The sequence below is a fragment of the Lolium rigidum genome, chromosome 5 (assembly GCF_022539505.1).
Source record: "Lolium rigidum isolate FL_2022 chromosome 5, APGP_CSIRO_Lrig_0.1, whole genome shotgun sequence".
NCBI lineage: Eukaryota > Viridiplantae > Streptophyta > Magnoliopsida > Poales > Poaceae > Lolium > Lolium rigidum.
This window is the reverse complement of record NC_061512.1, coordinates 2916115-2935003: the sequence shown is the minus strand read 5'-3', so window position 1 is coordinate 2935003 and position 18889 is coordinate 2916115. Positions and strand designations below refer to the sequence as shown.

Below are 18889 nucleotides of genomic sequence, written 5' to 3'. Positions count from 1 at the left end.
ACATGTGTTGTCGCCCCCATTTTCATACCGCTGTTGTGAAGCCCGGAACACCAAGCCAGTCTCTCAACAGCGCGGAGACTTGAACCTCCATTAGCTAGTCCTCCCCTCCGGCCTTCATGAAATTCTCTTCTTCGGACTTTCATCATGGATCCATATATAGTCACTTGATGTCAACACAGAAAAAGAGCTTCGCGCCGCTCCCTCCAGAACCAAACGGTCGGAATAAAAGCATGGGTGCGCACGACCGAATACCTCCGATCCAGCAAACTCCAGGCAAAGCACTGTTACATTCGCCGGCGGAGCCTTCCGGAACTCAACCCTCCGGCCAGATCACGAGTCCAGGCCTCATTCAACATCTAGAAAATGCCTGCTTGATCTCTATTCTTGAAGTTGATACTCCACAGCTGTAAGAAAATCATGGTTTTAAAGATAATATCAGATGGGTGATTAATGACTTTCTTCTCGATGGTTAGTTTATTGAGAATATGCCACAAGGCCAAAGACTGTGCCAGGAAAAGCACCCAGAGCAATCTGCGCGGCGAACCCGCCAAACTAGACAGGATGTGATGAAACTGAGCAAAGTTCGTCGGGCGCCAACTGCACCCCAGCTGTTGGTGCAACACACTCCAAGCGAATTTGGCCAGGGAACATCTAAAGAAGATGTGAGCAGCATCTTCGTGGGTGACACACAAAGCACATGCGCCCTTAGAAGGCCCATGACGGATAGCAATCTGGTTGCTCGAGGGGAGTTTGTCTAACGTAAGCTGTCAGGAAAAGATCTTGATCTTGAGGGGAACAGCCACACTCCATAGGTCTCTGAAGTGAGCTACAGTCGCCCCTTGCGACAAACTTGGAATACATGGATTTGACAGAGAAGCAGCCATTGTTATTAAGATGCTAGGAAACCTGGTCTATGCCCGGGCCTAGCCTCACATCCGCCACTAGCGAAAGGATGTCGCGCCACTGAACCATCCCTTCTTGGTCCACCGAGCGCCGAAATCGGACCCCAAGCTCATCATTCTGAAACACATGAGCAGCCACCACATTAGGATCCACACAAAAAGTGAACAGGAGGGTGAAAATGTCTTTTAAGGGCGCCGCTCGAACCCACCAGTCAAACCAGAAACGGGTGCGAGAATAATCGTGCACCACAAATTTAGCACCCAAACTAAAATAATTTTTGACTTTATGCATGCTTTTCCAGAAGGGCGATCCTCCCTGCCCCAAACCTCCAAACAGGTTGTTGGCATCCATGTGTTTGGCACGGATAAGCTTGACCCAAATAGCATCCTCATCTTTGAAAAGATGCCAAACCCATTTAAGGAGAAGGGTGATGTTCATCCTTTTGGTGTTTAAAAGACCCAGGCCCCCCATGGCTTTAGGTCTGCACGCTGATGACCAGTTGACGAGGTGGCACTTGTGGTTCATGCCCGAACCCTCCCAGAAGAATCTGGCACACCAAGAGTCCAATATAGCGTGTATCCCATCATGCAGCGGAAACAGACCCATCGGAAAGATCTGCAGATTGTCCAAACAGATATTAACAAGATAAGCCGGCCTCCCGAGGACAGCAACTTGCTAAGCCAGGGTTCAGTTTTACCATCCAATTTCCTGACCAGGAAGAACCATTGTTCTATAGTGAGTTTGCGATCGAATATGGGCATGCCTACGTACATAAAGAGGAAGGGCCCACATTTACAGTTGAATAGGTTAGCAATTCTGGATTGTTCTTCCTCGCATTGTCCCATGACAATCACCTCACTTTTATGGAAGTTGATCTTCAATCCCCGACATATCTTCAAAGCACATGAGGAGGAACTTCAAATTGGCAAGTCCTGCTCGTTATTCTAGATGAGAATCAGGGTGTCATCTGCAACTTCAAGGTGCGTGATTCCTCCCTGAATCAGGTGGGACACAACCCCATGAATGTGCACCGCCCTCGCAGCGGCCAACAGGATCCCTGAGAGGGCTTCCCCAATGAAGTTGAAGAGCAGCGGCGATAGCAGGTTCCCCAGACGTATGCCACGTTTGTTCCTAAAGAAGGGGCCAGGCGATGAATGTAGCCCTCGCTAAAACCTTTACGATGCAGGACTTCCCCCAAGAAGTCCTAGTTCACATGATCATACACCTTTTCGAAGTCGAGTTTAAGTAGGACTCCTCCCAACTTTTTAACTCGTAGTTCATGTACGATCTCAACAAGATCCAGGGATGCATCTAAGAAATGTCTACCCTTGATAAAGGCCGTTTGATTTGGACTGATAATCCGGTTGGCAATGGGGTCCAACCGAGAGGTGTAAGTTTTGTAGTTGATTTTGAATATTAAATTAATCAGAACTATGGGGCGATATTGCGATATCTGGTCAGGCCCAATGAACTTGGGAATGAGGGATAGGATTCCAAAATTCAGCCAAGATATGTCAATTCTCCCCAAAACTGAGTCGTTTAGAATGTGCAACACCCCGTGCTTGACAAGCGGCCAACGGCGTTTAAAGAAGAGGACCAGAAAACCGTCCGTCCGAGGAGCGGTGTCCGTTTTCATATCGCTTATAATAGCATCAAGCTTAGTTTGCGTGAAGGTCAAGGTGATGTGTTTGTTTTCAGCCTCCAAAACGCGGCCAGCCTCACCCCAAGTGGTTGGCGCTAGCCCACAAACCCTTTGGGCCGAGGAACCTAACAGCTCACGGTAAAACAAGTAAATATGCTCCTGGACCCGACCAGTATCAGAAATAACCCCCTCCAGGGTGGAAAGCGAGAAAATCAGGCATTTGCGGCATCTTCCGTTAGCAATAGCATGGAAGTATGCAGTATTAGAGCAGATCTAGCAGCTACCGTAAATAGGCCCAAAATTGAAAAACTCCGGGGACATACGGGCCGCGCTCGGTTTTACGCTTCGTGCAACGCCCGTAAAGTGGTGCCGGCCCGTAAACATAGTTCAGTGGCCCGAGATAAGCCCGCTTCGGATGGTACATATTCTGCTCGGCTCGCTGGACCCAAGCAGAAACCCTATCCACTCCGCCGCACTCCCTCACCAAATCTACCGCCGCCGATGAACCTCCAGCACCCAAATAATCCACCGCCACCACCTAATCCACACCTCCGTCGACGCGAATCGCTCCACTGCGTCGACATGGAGCCCATCCCACCGCCCTCGCTGCCGCGCTTTGGTGCCTGCGGCCAGCGCCTCAAAACCAGCGCCGAGCTCCGAGCAAGTCGGTCAGTGGGCGGCAAGAAGCGGTTGGCACGGCACTGGTCCAACTGGGGAGCGCTGGTGCCTCACTCCCTCGCTATGTACGCCTATGACGGTGCCTCCTCCTCGGGTGCGGGGAGCATCAACAACAATTGTCGCCATCGCCGCCGCACTCCCTCTCCGCCGCCCTCCCTCTCCTCGGGGTTCAGCTCCGAGGAATCCGAAGAAGAAGACAGCAAAAAGGTCGTCGAGGGCGACTTCGTCGCCTCCAACGAGGCTGAGGCGCGCGTCCTCGCGCGGATGAAGCGGCGCTTCGAGCGCGAACGCTTCCGCGAGGTCGCCGCTGCCGATGCTAAGTTGGAGGAGGCCCTCCGCCTCATCGAGCGCCAGAAGGTGGAGGAGGAGACGGTGCAGCAGCTTCAGAAGCGCCAAAAGGCGGAGGAGCGAGCGGCGAACATCGTCTTCATCGACTGAATCATCGTCGTCGCCGCCGTAGTTAGCTAGTCGTCGTAGGTAGATGCGCGCTAGTTTATTTTGCTCTGTCTGCGACTATGATCGCTCTGTTCCTAGTGACGTTGAACTATGATCCCTGTGTGTGATCTTACTGAACTTTCTCTGAATTTTCCGGGAGTGCAACGAACGCGAAATTTTAAAAAGTTTAGTTTAAGATTCGTTTGTTGCTCTGCCCACGAGTTTCTCAAACTGAAAATGCGAGATTCGCTGAACTGAACTCCTCCGTTTACAATTCACAATTCACGTTTTAAGGGAGCTGCTAGAGCTGCTCTTAGCGTTCCCTGGAGCGCCCAATTAACCCTACTACATTGCCGCCAATATTCCTCCTCCAGGCGGTACTAATAAAGGAGCTACTCCTCCAAATTGTACCGGAGGGCCCAAGCTTCCTCGTCTAAGCGAGAAGTGTCCGCTTGCAAGTCCAGAGACGCGATTTATTCCATGAGGGGTGCTTTTTCTTGCCTGTGATCGCGGCCTAGATTGCGGTTCCATCCCCGTAGGTATTGTCGTAGCCTAGAGCTTATGAAGATCCACTAGTCGATAATGTCTCGGTCTCCTACTGAAGACAACAGTCTGTTCCAAACCGAGTGCAGCAAAGGCAGAAACTCGTGTCACGCAAACCAGCCGATTTCGAAAAAGAACCTAGCACTAAGCACATGCGCACCGTCTCCCGTATCGGATAACATAGGCGTGTGGTCAGATCCCAGGCTGGTCTCGGCCTCCATCGAGCAGAGCGGGAACAGAGCTTCGAATGACGGTGAGACAAAAAACTCTATCAAGCGCCGAACGCACCAGGTTTAGCTGGCGGTTTGATCACGTGAATCTCGCAGCCGTGCGAGGGATCTCTTGCAGTGCCCAGGCTGCAATATGGTGTTGAAGAGATCAATCAAAGGCCAGTCAAGGTTATTGTCATTCTTATCGGATGGGTATATGACATATCTTTATAAATATAAATGTGTTTGATGGATCTTTTTTCTTCTCTTTCCAACCATTGGGGACAAACTGCTACTCATCCTTTTTGAAATGATCCATCGACAATAACACACATTTGAATGATTTAAACGATTGGAGGATATGGCGAAGGATTTTCTTTCCAACATGGATTTCGGCGTAATCTACGAATTGAGCTTCCCTCATCGTAGGTGTGCGTTCATGTGTTGTTTTCTTATATTCAGTATTTTTGCAATAGACTAACTTTGTGAGAGTGTCTGTGGATATGTGCATCGTGTTATGCAGAGGCTAGATATAATACTCCCTCCGGTTCATATTAATTGACTCTAATATGGATGTATGTAGACATATTTTAGTTTTAGATACATCCATATTGAAGTTAATTAATATGAATTGGAGGGAGTACTTAACTTTAAGTAATAAAGCGTTCTTTATGAAGAAAAGAAATCTTCAAACAGGGCGACCGCTTCTTCAGACAAGAACGCGTCTCTGGATATGTGTGTAGGTACCACCAGGGTATGCATACAGTATTACAGTTTAGATAGCTGCACTATCTGTTCTGTACCCAAAAAGATTCAGAACGGTACTAGGCAGGTATAAGAGAAATGCTGCTCTCCTGAAACACCAAATGGCACAAAGGACTTCACAAAGAGGCACCTTTTCATGAAAATCCTCGTAATTTACATCGTGTGGTAGTACAAATCAAACCAAATCACACAAACTACATCGCGTGTCTGATAATGCTACAGCTCACAGCCGTCAACAGCTGCTTACTTCCCAGGTACAAAGTTGGTGGCAAAAGCCCATGCGTTGTTGTTGACAGGGTCGGCAAGATGGTCGGCAAGGTTCTCAAGAGGGCCTTTGCCGGTGACGATGGCCTGCACAAAGAAGCCGAACATGGAGAACATGGCAAGACGGCCATTTTTTAGTTCCTTCACCTTCAGCTCCGCGAATGCCTCTGGGTCGTCAGCAAGGCCGAGGGGGTCGAAACTGCCACCTGGGTAGAGTGGGTCGACAATCTCACCAAGTGGGCCGCCAGCAATGCGATACCCCTCCACGGCACCCATGAGCACGACCTGGCAGGCCCAAATAGCAAGGATGCTCTGTGCATGAACCAGACTGGGGTTGCCAAGGTAGTCTAGTCCGCCCTCACTAAAGATTTGGGAGCCGGCCTTGAACCACACAGCCTCTCCAAACTTGACACCATTGCGGGCAAGTAGCTCAGGGAAGACGCAGCCCAGCGCACCTAGCATAGCCCATCGGGAGTGGATCACCTCCAACTCACGGTTCTTGGCAAATGTCTCGGGGTCAGCCGAGAGCCCGGCAGTGTCCCACCCATAGTCACCGGCGAACTCGCCAGTCAAGTAGCTTGGAGGCTCACCAGAAAGTGGGCCGAGGTAGAGAACACGGTCAGCGCCATACCATGGGCTGCCCGAGGAAACTTGCTTGGCTTTCGCCGCGGTCTTGCGCATTGAGATACGGGCCTCTCCGAAGAGAGCCGATGATGCCGCATTCTTCACTGCCTTGCCGGCGAAGGTGGAGGAGGAAATGGACATGGTGGTGGTCGTCATTGAGCTGCTAAGACTGATTTTGTGTTGTATGTTCTCCTAAGATCTATAATTGTGTGTGTGGAGATGGCTTAAGATGTGAGGAGGATGGAGTTATTTATGGCACCGGAGATGACACAGGGGAGTGAGCTTTGCCATGCGAGCTGACAAGATAGAGCAGGAGGGAAATCTTGATCTTGTACGCTATTGGTGCAGCAGCAATCTTTTCATCTGTAAACACGTGGCAACGTGAGAGCCAGGCAAGGGAGATAATTGTGGCTAGGCCTACAATCTCGTTGGACAATTGGGACCTGTAATTGGATCATGGATAACATGTACAGTCAGATCAGCTCAAGGCCTTCATGCAACGAGACTGTCTGTGCGTCGCAAAAAAAAAGGAGCGTGAAATTTTCTCTTTATTTTCCATTTCCATGGTTATGAACTTTACAAGAAATCCCCTTCAGTCACATAAGAGAAATAAAAGTAGTATGTCTTTTTGTTCCTAGAAACTAAAAGAAATTATCAAACCCAGCCTTAAAAAATTTGAAGAAAAATATTAAATGTGACATCTTAATTCACACCAGATAGAATCACATCTTAACATATACTAATTGCAAAGCTACCGGCAAGACAGTGGTCCTTTCACAAAATAATAAAAAGTAAATTTATCTTAATTAGTTAAATTTATTTGCAGGGTGTCGTAAATTTTCTGCTTTTTATTTTTTGTGAATTTTTTTAAAATAAAATTGAATTGTAGAAAAATTGCGATTACTTCACGACGTGATACTCTGCCAGCCTTTCACCCTATGCACATGCAACATAATTAGACAGCGCGGAGATCGATCACGTGGCTAGAAAAAAAATCCAAAATTAGCTTACGTCAAGAGCAATTGTTGTCATATCAACAAATATCCATCTGGTTTAATTTATGCGTTTATCGCAAATATATGTGATTTATGATCTTGAATCTTTTAGGTTATGGTTGCTTAGATTTTTCCTGATTCTTCTTCAGCCACTGGTTTTCTTACAATTCTTTATTTCATTTGTGACGATGCGCTTTGATTGGCCTAGTTGGATTGGAGGTTTTTTTGTGTTTGCATCGGCATTTAACTCTGCCTGGATTGGGGATTTATTTGGGTGTGCACCGGAGTATTTAGTTCTGCAGGGATCGGGTTTTTCTCGGTTCTTATTTTTCTATTTGTTTCTTAACGGACTTTCTTTCTTCATCTTTATTTGCTTGCCTAGATATTTCTTACTTTGACCATGTGGTTGGCAGTGTGGGATTTCTCTTACTTAACAATAGTCCTTTTTAAGTATATTATTTCATATTTATTAATGGCATATGGAGCACATAATAAGGGGAATGATACCGTGAATACCACATAAACGTCAAAGAAGCACAAGCCCACTATGGACATGGAGGGAATTGTCCATTTAATTAATATATTTTTATAATACATTGACCATGATAAGTTTGATATTATCACTGCTTTGTATTATTTTTTCACACTCATATTTTAATTTTTTGTCACACTCATATGTGTAATCAGTTAATGTTAGCTCTGTGTTTTTTTGTAAAGCATATGTATATATGTGATTTATGTTTCTGTTGCTACATACTCACTCCATTACTTGATACCGCGCATATAGTTTTTTGAGGGAAAATCTGAAATGTAGGGTGTATTGCATTGCACAAATCCTCTGGACAATTTTATTTTAGGGATTTGATTGTGTTTCCTTATCACATGCAAACTCCTCTCTTTTTTGCGAATCAAACTCCTCTATTTTCTCACATCAATTCCTTAGGGATAATCTTGCCCAAAATTGCCACTTTCCCTCGGCATGTTTTCTTTAATTTTCGTGCCTAAAATCATATGCCCTACATCTAGGAAACCAGGGAGTATAAGTTATGCATCCTATATACTATTTAGGTTGTGATATATCTGGATTAGTATATGCTTCAGAGTTCAGACAATCTGTGTTGCTATATATGCAGACTTTGGGTACTGCTGCAAAGACCGGTGAGGTTATGAGCCGCCCATCAGGATTAAGTCCCATCCGTACCATAATCAATGATATGAGGCGCATACGCAAATATCTTCTAGTTTCGCTCTCGCCCCGCGTCGTTCCCCAGGGCAACGCATAGGCGAACCCTAGCACCGCCAGCCACCGCCTCCCCTCCGTACCCCTCCCTCCGCCGCTGCTGTCGGCGCTGGCCACGGTGGCGGCGGACCCCGGCGCCAAAGGGAGTCGGGGGGTGGTCGTGGCATCGACCTGTTGTGGCGGCTGCTGCGGGGAGGCGAGCACGGCATCAGGGGCCGCGATCCCCTGGTGTGCGACGGCAGCTGCCCCTTCCATGGCTTCCCGGTGATGGGGGGTGGTGGTGGCTGCGGGTCTGGTTCCCACACAGATCCTTCGTCGGTTCTCCTGACGGCGCGAGGAGGGGGCAGCGACTTCGCGAGGTGTGGATGGTGTGGTACCAGCGTCCAAGACCGCGTGGCGTGGCAGGCCCGATCTTTGATCTGGGTCGTGTGGGTCTCGGATGGTGCGTTCACCGATTCCTCCTTCGTTTTCGCTGGCTAGCAGATGACGGTGAGGGGGCATGTTCATATGTTTCGCAGTTTGAAGGTGGTGGTCCTAGGGTTTCTCTTGCGCGAAGATGGAGACCTCCTGAGGCCTGCTCTCCTTGATCTAGCCGGAGTGTTGAGTTCCGGAAGGCGCCGCCGGCGAATGTAACAGTGCTTTTTTGCCTGAAGTTTGCTGGATCGGGTGGTATTCGGTCGTGCGCACTCATGTTTTTATTCCAGCCGTTTGGTTCTGGAGGGAGCGGCGCGAAGCTCTGTTCTGTGTTGACACCAAGTGACATTTTGGTCCATGGTGAAAGCAGAAGAAGAGAATATCATAAAGGCTGGATCGGAGGTCTAGCTAATGGGGATTTAAGTCTCCGCGCTGTTGAGGGACTTGCTTGGTGTTCCGGGCTTCGCAGCAGTGGTATGCAAGTGGGGGTGGCAACACAGGTGAAGTTCAGAGTCCTACCTTTCAGGGTGAAAATCCAAGGTCTGGCCTTAACTGGTTGTGCCTGGCAATGTCCTTGTTGGAGGCATTGTTTTTGAGAGCAGGACTTTCTTCAGGGTGAAAACCTAAGATCTTTGATCGGGCGATGACGGCGCTGATGCACTGTTTCCTTCTTGGAGGCGTCGCTTTTGGAGAGTCTGTATTTCAGGTGTTGTCTTGGTGGTGGATGTATTGCTGTTGCTAGGCCTAGAATGTTGTAGCGGGACTTTTGTTTCTTAGTTTTCTTTTTCTTTTTTTGGCTGTGTGCATCCGTACTGCCATTAGGGTGTTGCGTTGTTGCAGAGGCTGGGTGTAATTGGTATCTTCTGATATTAATATATTCCCTTTATCGAAAAAACGCAAATATCTTCTTCGTTTAACCTTTATAACCACAGTTTCAGTGTTTTGTCTATGGTTTATTTAATGTGTGCACAAGTTCTGGCTAAAAACAAAAACTATTTCTTCACTTTCGCACACTACCACTCACCCCCTCTGAACATTTAGGTGAGATCTACTTTATTATTTTTAGCTTGTTGGAAGGGTGGGGAAATGTATGTGGAAATCAAACTCTACATGTCAACCTTCCATTATGCTTTGAGATCCATGGAGCCTCTCTTCGCACATTGCAGAAAAGACACTGAGCTATGTCCTTTTGGTGTCAGCAAGGCCCTCTCCTTTTACATAACATGCCCATGTTACCTTTCATATTACAGAAATTTCGGATGAATTTGATTATTTTTTTAAACAAATGTAAAAGCTTTGCTTTATTCATTAATTAATAAGAAATGTGCCTAGTTAATTGATGGGAAACCGGGCAAAACCATACTACAACACCAACACCAAAGAGCCACACCCACTCGCGTCAGAAGGATAAGCAAAACCACACCTACGAAACAGCGGCCAAGACAAACCGACTTCTCGGTCATCTGAAGAGAAGACGCCATGACTAATATGGGAGGAGCAGGCACGGGACACTCCAACATAGCTGAACAAGGCGGAAATCCTAGAGAACTGCGCCAAACCAACATTGTCACCCACACGACACAAGTTTGATGTCCACACTGCAAATTTTGGGGCCGCTGCCCCGACATCCAACTGCTCCGCCATGCCAGCGCCGACTGCCTGTACCACCATCCGGGACTGCCATCGTCATATGTAAGAAAACTGGAACAAAACCACCATTTCTTTCACACTATAATTATTTGCTTGGTAATAGTCGTTTTACCAACACGATAACTAAAGAAATGTTCATGGAGAAAATATGGCAGAAAACCAACTCCACTAGCTTTTCCATGAATCAATCTAGTTCTTAATCCAGTAAAATTTAACCATCAAATTAGGATCTGCAGCATTTAAGTAAAATTTTGGATCTGAAATGTTAAGTCCTTGTACCACTTGCACTAACCAAATCAGCAAATATAAGCATTCCAAGTACACACGGTAGATAAAAAAAATATCTGGGTCATGGATTCACAAGTTATTGGCAAAGCCGATGAACCAAAATAAATTATAGATATTAGCAAACACCCATCATCCCTAAAAAAAAAAATTCCATGTAAAAACATGTACCGTGGATTCGTGCTATAAATGTCTTGAGGAACACTGATCTGGATCTTACTGAATCTTGATTCAAAGAAATGCTGGATGATTAGCCAATATTTTCCTGAATAATTCCAGAATATTAAACATGGTAACCACAGCTACTGACATGTAAAACTTAAACATACTAGATGTATTGATCAACATGAATAGTAGCAGTGCATATGCAACAACAACAATAACTAAATATATCGAATCACGACGCACGTATCGATTGGTTGTAGATGTAGTAGTTGTCGATGTAGAAGGTGACGTTTTTAACAACAATGTTGGTGAAGACAGGTCGAATTAGACAACGACGGAGACGTTGGTACGAAGAACCGCTCGACTTGGATGGAAGGCGAACCGTGATGAAGACCACGAGCAGTAGTGATGAGCGCCTCCCAAAAACCTAATTCACATTTTCACATACATGATCACAAAGGAGCTTAGTTCCAAATACATTCTCTTCCATTTGTCGGTGCACGTCAGCGGGTGTGATGGAGTAGGCTATGGTGTAAACCCTAACTCGTGTGTAAAATTTGTTTGCACCGGCAACTGGGCAAGAGTTTATATAGATCACCGCACGAAACCCTAACAACGTGGGTCACGTTCACAGTGCATGTTCGAGCCGGTTACATTAGCCCACAATCCAGAAGTGACCTGAATCGACTAATTATGATGCGTCTATCAAAGACTCGGTTTTCCTAAAAGCAAAAAATAAAGCTCGTCTTGAGGCTCAATCCACTCAGTACGAGCATTGCATGCGTTGTGGCAAGACGGACAAGGAAGAATAGCGCAGGTGATATGGGTATACCTTATTGGGCCTCTGACTTCATCCCTAGTGCATATTCGGGAAGAAGCCCATGAAGTCAGAAGCTGGAAGCATCCGAAGCCCAGGAACTAAGCGTGTCAAATAAGAAAAGGCCCTCTAGAAGCCGACATAAACATAGCCTTGTACGATGACTTGTAAACCGATCCGAACTGAACTTCGAGGCCTAACCTCCTATATAAAGGCTACAAGGAGCCAGCGGGAAGAGATAATGAATCAATTGTTGTAACCCTATATCTATTCTAGTATTACGGCGACTTTGCCTGATAATCAATATATCATCGGACCACCTTGTTTGTTCGACCATCCGACGAAACCACCAGTGCACATCTTTCCCCAAAACCCTAAGTCCATATCCATGGACATTGCCGAGGTTAACGCTCGTTAGTGGGTGTACCACTCATCTTCTTACTCTCTTACCAAGTGGTGGATCGAACAAACCACATTATAAGATGGTCTAAGGTCATTCCTTCTTTCCATGTGGAACTTGTTAGGAAAATATACTTGTTGTATTACCAGGGGGCCAAAGGCCACAATATATAGTACATGTACAGGTGCAAATATGCAGGAAGCCCCCTAACATATGGGGAAACTACAATATACAGATATATACTCTAACACCCCCCGCAAACTCATGGTGGATCCACAACACCGAGTTTGGAGAGTAAAAAGTCATGCTGCGCTCGAGTTTGTGCCTTTGTAAAGAAATCCGCCAATCTGCAAATCTGAAGGCACATAATGAACCGCAACAACCTCATCCCGCACCCGAGCACGTGTATAAAAAGCATCAACACCAATATGCTTGGTCAGCTCATGCTTGACCGGATCACGTGCAATACTAATAGCACCTGTACTCGTCGGACAAAAGTGGAGTGGGTGTCGTAACGGAGACCCCAAAATCTGCAAGCAACCACCGTAACCAGGTCACCTCAGCAATCAACAAAGCCATAGCCCGCAGCTCAGCCTCAACACTCGAACGAGAAACCGCTACCTGTTTCTTCGTCTTCCAAGCAACAAGCGAACCACCAAGAAACACACAGTAAGCAGAAAGTGAACGACGATCCTGAACCGCACAAGACTCAGCGTCAAGAATGACGCGACAACCAGAATCGGTGAGCTGGCTAGCAGAGAAAAGGTTCATCTGAAGGCGAGGAACATGAGAAACATCGTGGACGAGAGAAAGAGGGAGTAGAAAGGGTGCTCGTACTAGAAACGGGAATAGAGGTACCATCAGCCGTGACAACACGGACAGGAGAAATAAGAGACCGAAGAGCAGACAGGATAGAAGACTCGGAGGTCATATGAAAGGAAGCTCCGTAATCCGAGATACCACGGGGACGTACCGATCGTGTAGAAAGTGGTGGTCGCGCAGAGTGCCGGAAGAGCCGACCACGTAACCAGCGGCCGCCCGGCGAGGAAGAGTCCGGAGTAGCGAGCGGACCACGAAGACCCCCGAGAATGTCCCGATCGCAGAGTGCAACCGCAGAAGATCCCGAAGAGCCAGCCCTGCCGACGATCCCGGAACTCGCCGACGTAAATCGGGATCCCGCGTCCGAGCATGTGGAGGAAGTGTGGCCAACCTTGCCACAGTGGGTGCAATGAGGACGAGGGCGGAGACTCGGACCGCGAGGCCGCCGACGTAAACCGGAATCCCAAGCATCAAGCAGGCGGTGAAGCCGCGCTATCTCATGCGCGAGAGGGGCGCGACCGGAGAGGTCGAAGTACAATCAGGTGCCGACGAGGAGCTATCATCCACACGCACGAGAGGCCACCAAAGGGGGTAACGGAGAGCAACACGCCGATGAAGACGAGTCGGCAAAGCGCGGTCATAACCACGTGAAGAGGCCGCGAAAGTCGATGTAGAGCGGCATGCCGACGCGGACGGAGTCGACGAAGCGCGGCCATAACCGCGGGAAGAGGCCGCGAAAGTCGATGTAGAGCGGCAGTGCCGATATAGAGGAAGTCGGCGAAGCGCGGCGAGCCGCGTGAAGAGGCCGCAAAAGTCGATGTAGAGCGGCAGGCCGACATAGACGAAGTCGACGAAGCGCGGGCAGAGCCGCGTGAAGAGGCCGTAAAAGTCGATGTAGAGCGGCGAGCCGACGTAGACAGAGTCGTTGAAGCGTGGGCAGAGCCGCGTGAAGAGGCCGCAAACGACGACGAAGAATAGCTAGCAGTCATGCACGAAGGCAGCGGACAAATACCAAGTACCGAAGGTGGGCCCAAAGAAGGGGCGGGATCAGCGGAAGACATAGCTCTTTTTTTCTCTTTTTTTTTTTTGCTTTTTTTTTTTTTTTGCTTTTTTTTTTTCAGCTGGAAGTCAACAAGATCGATCTAATCTCAGCACGCGCGGGCCGATCGGCAGGGGAGATCGGCAGCCAGCGGGGAGCAGGGGAGATCGGCCAGCAGGGAGCAGGGCCAGAAGCGAGTAGGAGACAACTCAGGAGGCAGAAGGAGCGATCGATCGATCTACTAACAGCACGCAGCCAGCAGCCAGCCAGGAAGTAGAAGAAGCGGCCGGCGCGCCGATCAGCAAGCAGCCAGCAGCCCCGTTTCAAGCCAGATGGAAGCAGGCGCGGGGCGGGCGACCCAGAGAAATCAGGCGCGGGGCGGGCGACGCGGGAGAGCAGGCGGAAGCAAGCAGGCGCGGGGCGCGGGGCGCAGGCGGCGCGGACGGACGAGGACGGTCTGGCGAAGCGGGAGAGCAGGCGGCACGGGGCGAGCAGATGAGGGCGGCCACGCGCAGAATAAGGAGAGGGCGGCGACCGGCGGGAGATGGCAAGGCGGCGGCCGGCGACGAGGAAGAGATGGCCGGCGCAGGTGAACAAGCCAAGACGCACGGACTAGGAAAATAGGACCAAAATTCGCTCTGATACCATGTTAGGAAAATATACTTGTTAGCATTACTGCGCTAGAAGCCACAATATATAAGATACGTATACGGTGCAAATATCGCGACGAGCTCCCTAACATATGGGGAAACTACAATATACAGATATATACTCTAACAGAACTAAACTTAACTCCCACGTATTGCCACTCATGTGTAGGCACAAACTAAGGATGAAACATATTTGGAATGCCACAAAATTGGGCATCCATATTTAGTGAAAATATGAAATCACGCATAGGCCACATAGTATAGGCCCAATATTTCAACAGGAAAAACAATCAGAAGAGAGGCTCCAAGAAATAATCTGGAACTTCATGTAGCAGCTCCAACGGGCCCCCTCGCATGTGCCTAGGAGGAAAAGGGGCTCTCCCATGGTGAGCGGCACCCGAGGTTGGAGAAAAACTCACCCGTAAAGGAGGAGTTCGAGAAGGATGTTGAGGAGCGGTGGCGTGCAGATGAGCAGCAAGGACGCATGATGGTAACTGATGAAGTTTGATCATACGCCTGATTCTTCTTTGGCCACAGCCAGTGGCCGACAAGGAAAGTAAAATAGGGAAGGAGGTGTGGTGGTGGCAAAGCCGTCCCTTATATGTTAGGGGCCCCGGTGCAAGACTGAAAAAGACCCCCTATACATAAGCAATAGAAGTGATTTTTGATACTCTCTTCGATTTATATTAGTTGCTACTAATGTAATGTATCTAGATATATTTTAGTTGTAGATACATCCATACTAGTGGCAAGTAATATGAGCCGGAGGGAGTATTTAAATCAATAGAAACTTCACCAGTTAACATCATTCTCTCTAAATTATCAATGGAGATACTATAGAGGAGTGGCGTTTTGGCACCCGGGAGCATATGCTCCCGGTTTTTAAACTTCATTTTAAATGCACTTTTAAAATGTTGAAAAATTTGAACACAAAATTTAGTAGATACATCTTGAAATTCTAAACGTTCAAAAAGTGGTTTCACAGTAAATCGACATTTTGAGTGTCATCCATAAAAAAGATAAATGTTTGTGTAAAAAAAGGTTGTGTAGGAGACGTTTTATTTGTCTTTTTTACACAAGTCACAAAAAATGTAGATTTTTCGCAAAACTTAATGTGCACACGTAAAATGTTGATACGTAAGTGAGAAATTTTTTGTTTGATTTTTTTGAACATTTCAAAATGTTTTTCCGTTAGCAGGAGCATATGCTCCCATGTGCCGAATTGAATTTCCGATACTATAGGAACTACTCATTATCTTATTTTGCTTCCACTCAACCTCTGTACTCCACATCTTGCACTCCACGTCTCCATCGCGCACTGGCATGTACTTAGAAAATAGAAAAGTGCACTAATTATGTAAAGCATTTTTCTATAAATTTTTTAGGAAAATCCATTGATAATATTATTAGCATTAATCTGATCCAGTAGGGCCCTTTAATCATTAGCATCATCACCACTTTCAAAAGCTTTTTATGTAGCTAGAATCTCTTGATTAATGGCCTAATCATCACTTTCATTAAAATATCATTTCCTAGTAACACTTCATTTTATTTGAAATGATGGATGTATTTTCATATCGTTTGCAATGGCAATAATAAAACTAGTCGAGAAACCTATTTTCTATACTTATCAAGATTATGTCATGTATGCCCTCAATCGGCTGTTTTAATATCCCATCACTTAGGACCAAACGAGGGGTAGAGTTAGGAATTAGTGCATTTGATGTCGGCGCGGCAGGCATGTGGGCCATGATATCTCCCTTGAAGGTGTCCCTTCTTGTGATGATGGTGTCGATGGCGTGCCGCATCAGGCAAGTCGACGAAGTAGGCTTTCACACTGGCCTGTGCGTCGACGATGTTGATGTCACTTCTCGTAGATGTGGTCGACAATGATTGTGTATTATATTCTAGCGTAGTCATATAGTTTGTAGATGTTCTTTGGTGCAGTGTTGATGTTGGTGCAACCACGGATGAAGTCGTACTCGCATTAGGTGGAGGGCTTGAGCAGATTTTACCTCGGTGTTTCAATGGCTCATGTTCACGACCGATTTGTGGCTAGTTGGATCTATCTAGTAATAAAAATTGCATCTAATCCAAAAACTGAAATTGATCAGAAAGACCAATCCGGTCTTTGATCGAGACCAGGTGTCGCGCTACCGGGGTGGGGTGATAATCTCCCCGAGTGTAGTGCGGTGCGAGACTGGTGGATGAATCTAGGATCTGCATCATGAGACTAATCGCTTTGATACCATGTGAGTTTTCTCGTACCAGTTATGTGTTTATATAATCAACCTAGTAGGCTATATTTTGTTACGACAGAATTATGGAAATTGACTAGATATCACAATATAATTTATACTCTAGCATATTCCGATACATATATGAAAAGATATACCTAGCACTTGGTTGAATAAAATTAATAAAAAAATGTATGCATCAATGCAAAGGGTGGAGCTTGGCCTCCATTTCAAAAAATCCTGGTGCGGGATGAGGTGCTTTTTAAATTCGAGGAGCAAATGTTACTTTCCTATGGTTACATAAGGGGAGACCACATAATAGTCCCTAGAGGTAACTTGACTTGAAAACTTCATACTCTCGGAATAATGTTTTCAAGTTAATTATTCTAATACATCTGTTAGGTGTTAACGTTTGAGTGATAAATATTTTAAATTTCTAAAGTACAACATCTTTTACAAAATTAATCATGGCTGATTGTATTAATTTTAAAAACTCAAGTTTTTTTTTATAAAAGAAGCTTTATTACTTAAAAGATGTAAGCATTATACCCGCCTCCTGCATAGATAGGATGCACACCGTCGTTCGAATTCAATTGAACAAAAACGAAAAAACATAGCACAGTACAAAAGATCCACTAAGGTATTATTTAGGCGCCTAAGGTGATGGCGGTCCAATCCGGAGATTGCATGTCGTCCATGTTGAATAAAAATATCCCTCTTCATGTCTTCCAACTTGGTAGACACCTCCATAAATAGGTCGTGATTTTTCACACGTTGCAGAGAAGACCATGAACAGAGCCAGCAGTAGATAACCTGCGTAAAAGAAGAATTTTTATCATTAAAATTCTTGTCGTTTCTAGATAGCCATAGCGACCAAATAATTGCATGTGCTCCAACCCTTATAAACAATTTAAACATATGATCCACACCATTTAGCTAGTTGCCAAATATACTTGCAATGTATTGCATGGTGGGTATAAGGTCAACCCTATTTAGATTACTGACCATATAGATCTAGCGAAATTGCACCAAAAGAATAAGTGTTTAATGGTCTTGACGTGATGATAGAACACACACTTTGTATTTATGTGCCAAATGTGCTTTACAAAATTACCTTTGGTGAGAATCGCACCTTTATGAAGATACCAATTTTTCGGTAATATCTTTCTTTTCTAGATTTTTTTATTGTTATCGACTATCACATCCCGGTTGTATTATTGCTCTATACGCTCATATAGAATTTATAAAAACCCATTTGTCCTTTGTATTAAGTGGATCGAAACCAAGCGCTGCAGCAAGGCGTTCCATGAAGCAAGTCTAGTACACATGCGATCTCTTCTAAACGTTTTGGTGGTGAAGATTTCAACACCTTAGCGATCGTATCACTTTTGTGATGAACAATGTTGTATAGCGTTGGATACTATTGTTAGAGTGTAGCATTACCTAGTCACTTATCCTTCCAGAATCTAATTTTAGGGCCATCTTTAATTGTGAAGGAACCATAAAGAAGTGTTTCTTCGTCGCCACAAGACCATCCCAGAAGTATGAGTCACCTGGTTTTTAATAAACTTGAGACAAATCACTAGAACCATATATTTCCACTTTAAGAGATTATGCCAAACCCATTCCTCGATCAAAAGCTTAAAAGCCATTTTCCAAGGACAACTCTATTCTTGACCTCAAGGTGATGAATTTTGAGCCCTCTCCCTGGTCCTTAGGATGACATACAACACTCAATTCAGTGAGTTCATATTTCTTTTTCTCACTATCACCTTGCCAAAATAAGTTTGATCGGAAATAATCCAATCTTTGTAAGACCCCCTTTAGATAGTTGGAAGAAAAAGATCATATACAGTATCATATCACTTAGTATTGAGTTTATGAGAATTAATCTTCCACCAAGTGAAAGCAATTATCCTTTCCAACTACTATATCTCTTTTATAATCTTTCCTCAACGTGTTTCCACTTAGCATTTGTTAGTCTCGATGTTTCCACTTAGCATTTGTAAGTCTCGATAAAGATTCGGAAATTCCCATGTAGCTGATAGAAACCAAAGAGTTCAGAATAGAGCTCGGCCTCGTCTTTTGCCTCGCCAAAACAGAACAATTCACTTT

General features: G+C 46.0%; 1 protein-coding gene across 1 annotated transcript; it reads right to left on the bottom strand.

Annotated features, from left to right (window-relative positions):
- Window positions 1–5290: 5290 nt before the first annotated feature.
- LOC124654648 (chlorophyll a-b binding protein of LHCII type 1-like) lies at window positions 5291–6300 on the bottom strand. The gene has a single exon (XM_047193640.1). The coding sequence runs from the start codon at window positions 6217–6219 to the stop codon at window positions 5419–5421; it is 801 nt and encodes a 266-aa protein (XP_047049596.1). The 5' UTR covers window positions 6220–6300; the 3' UTR covers window positions 5291–5418.
- Between the last annotated feature and the right edge of the window lie 12589 nt (window positions 6301–18889).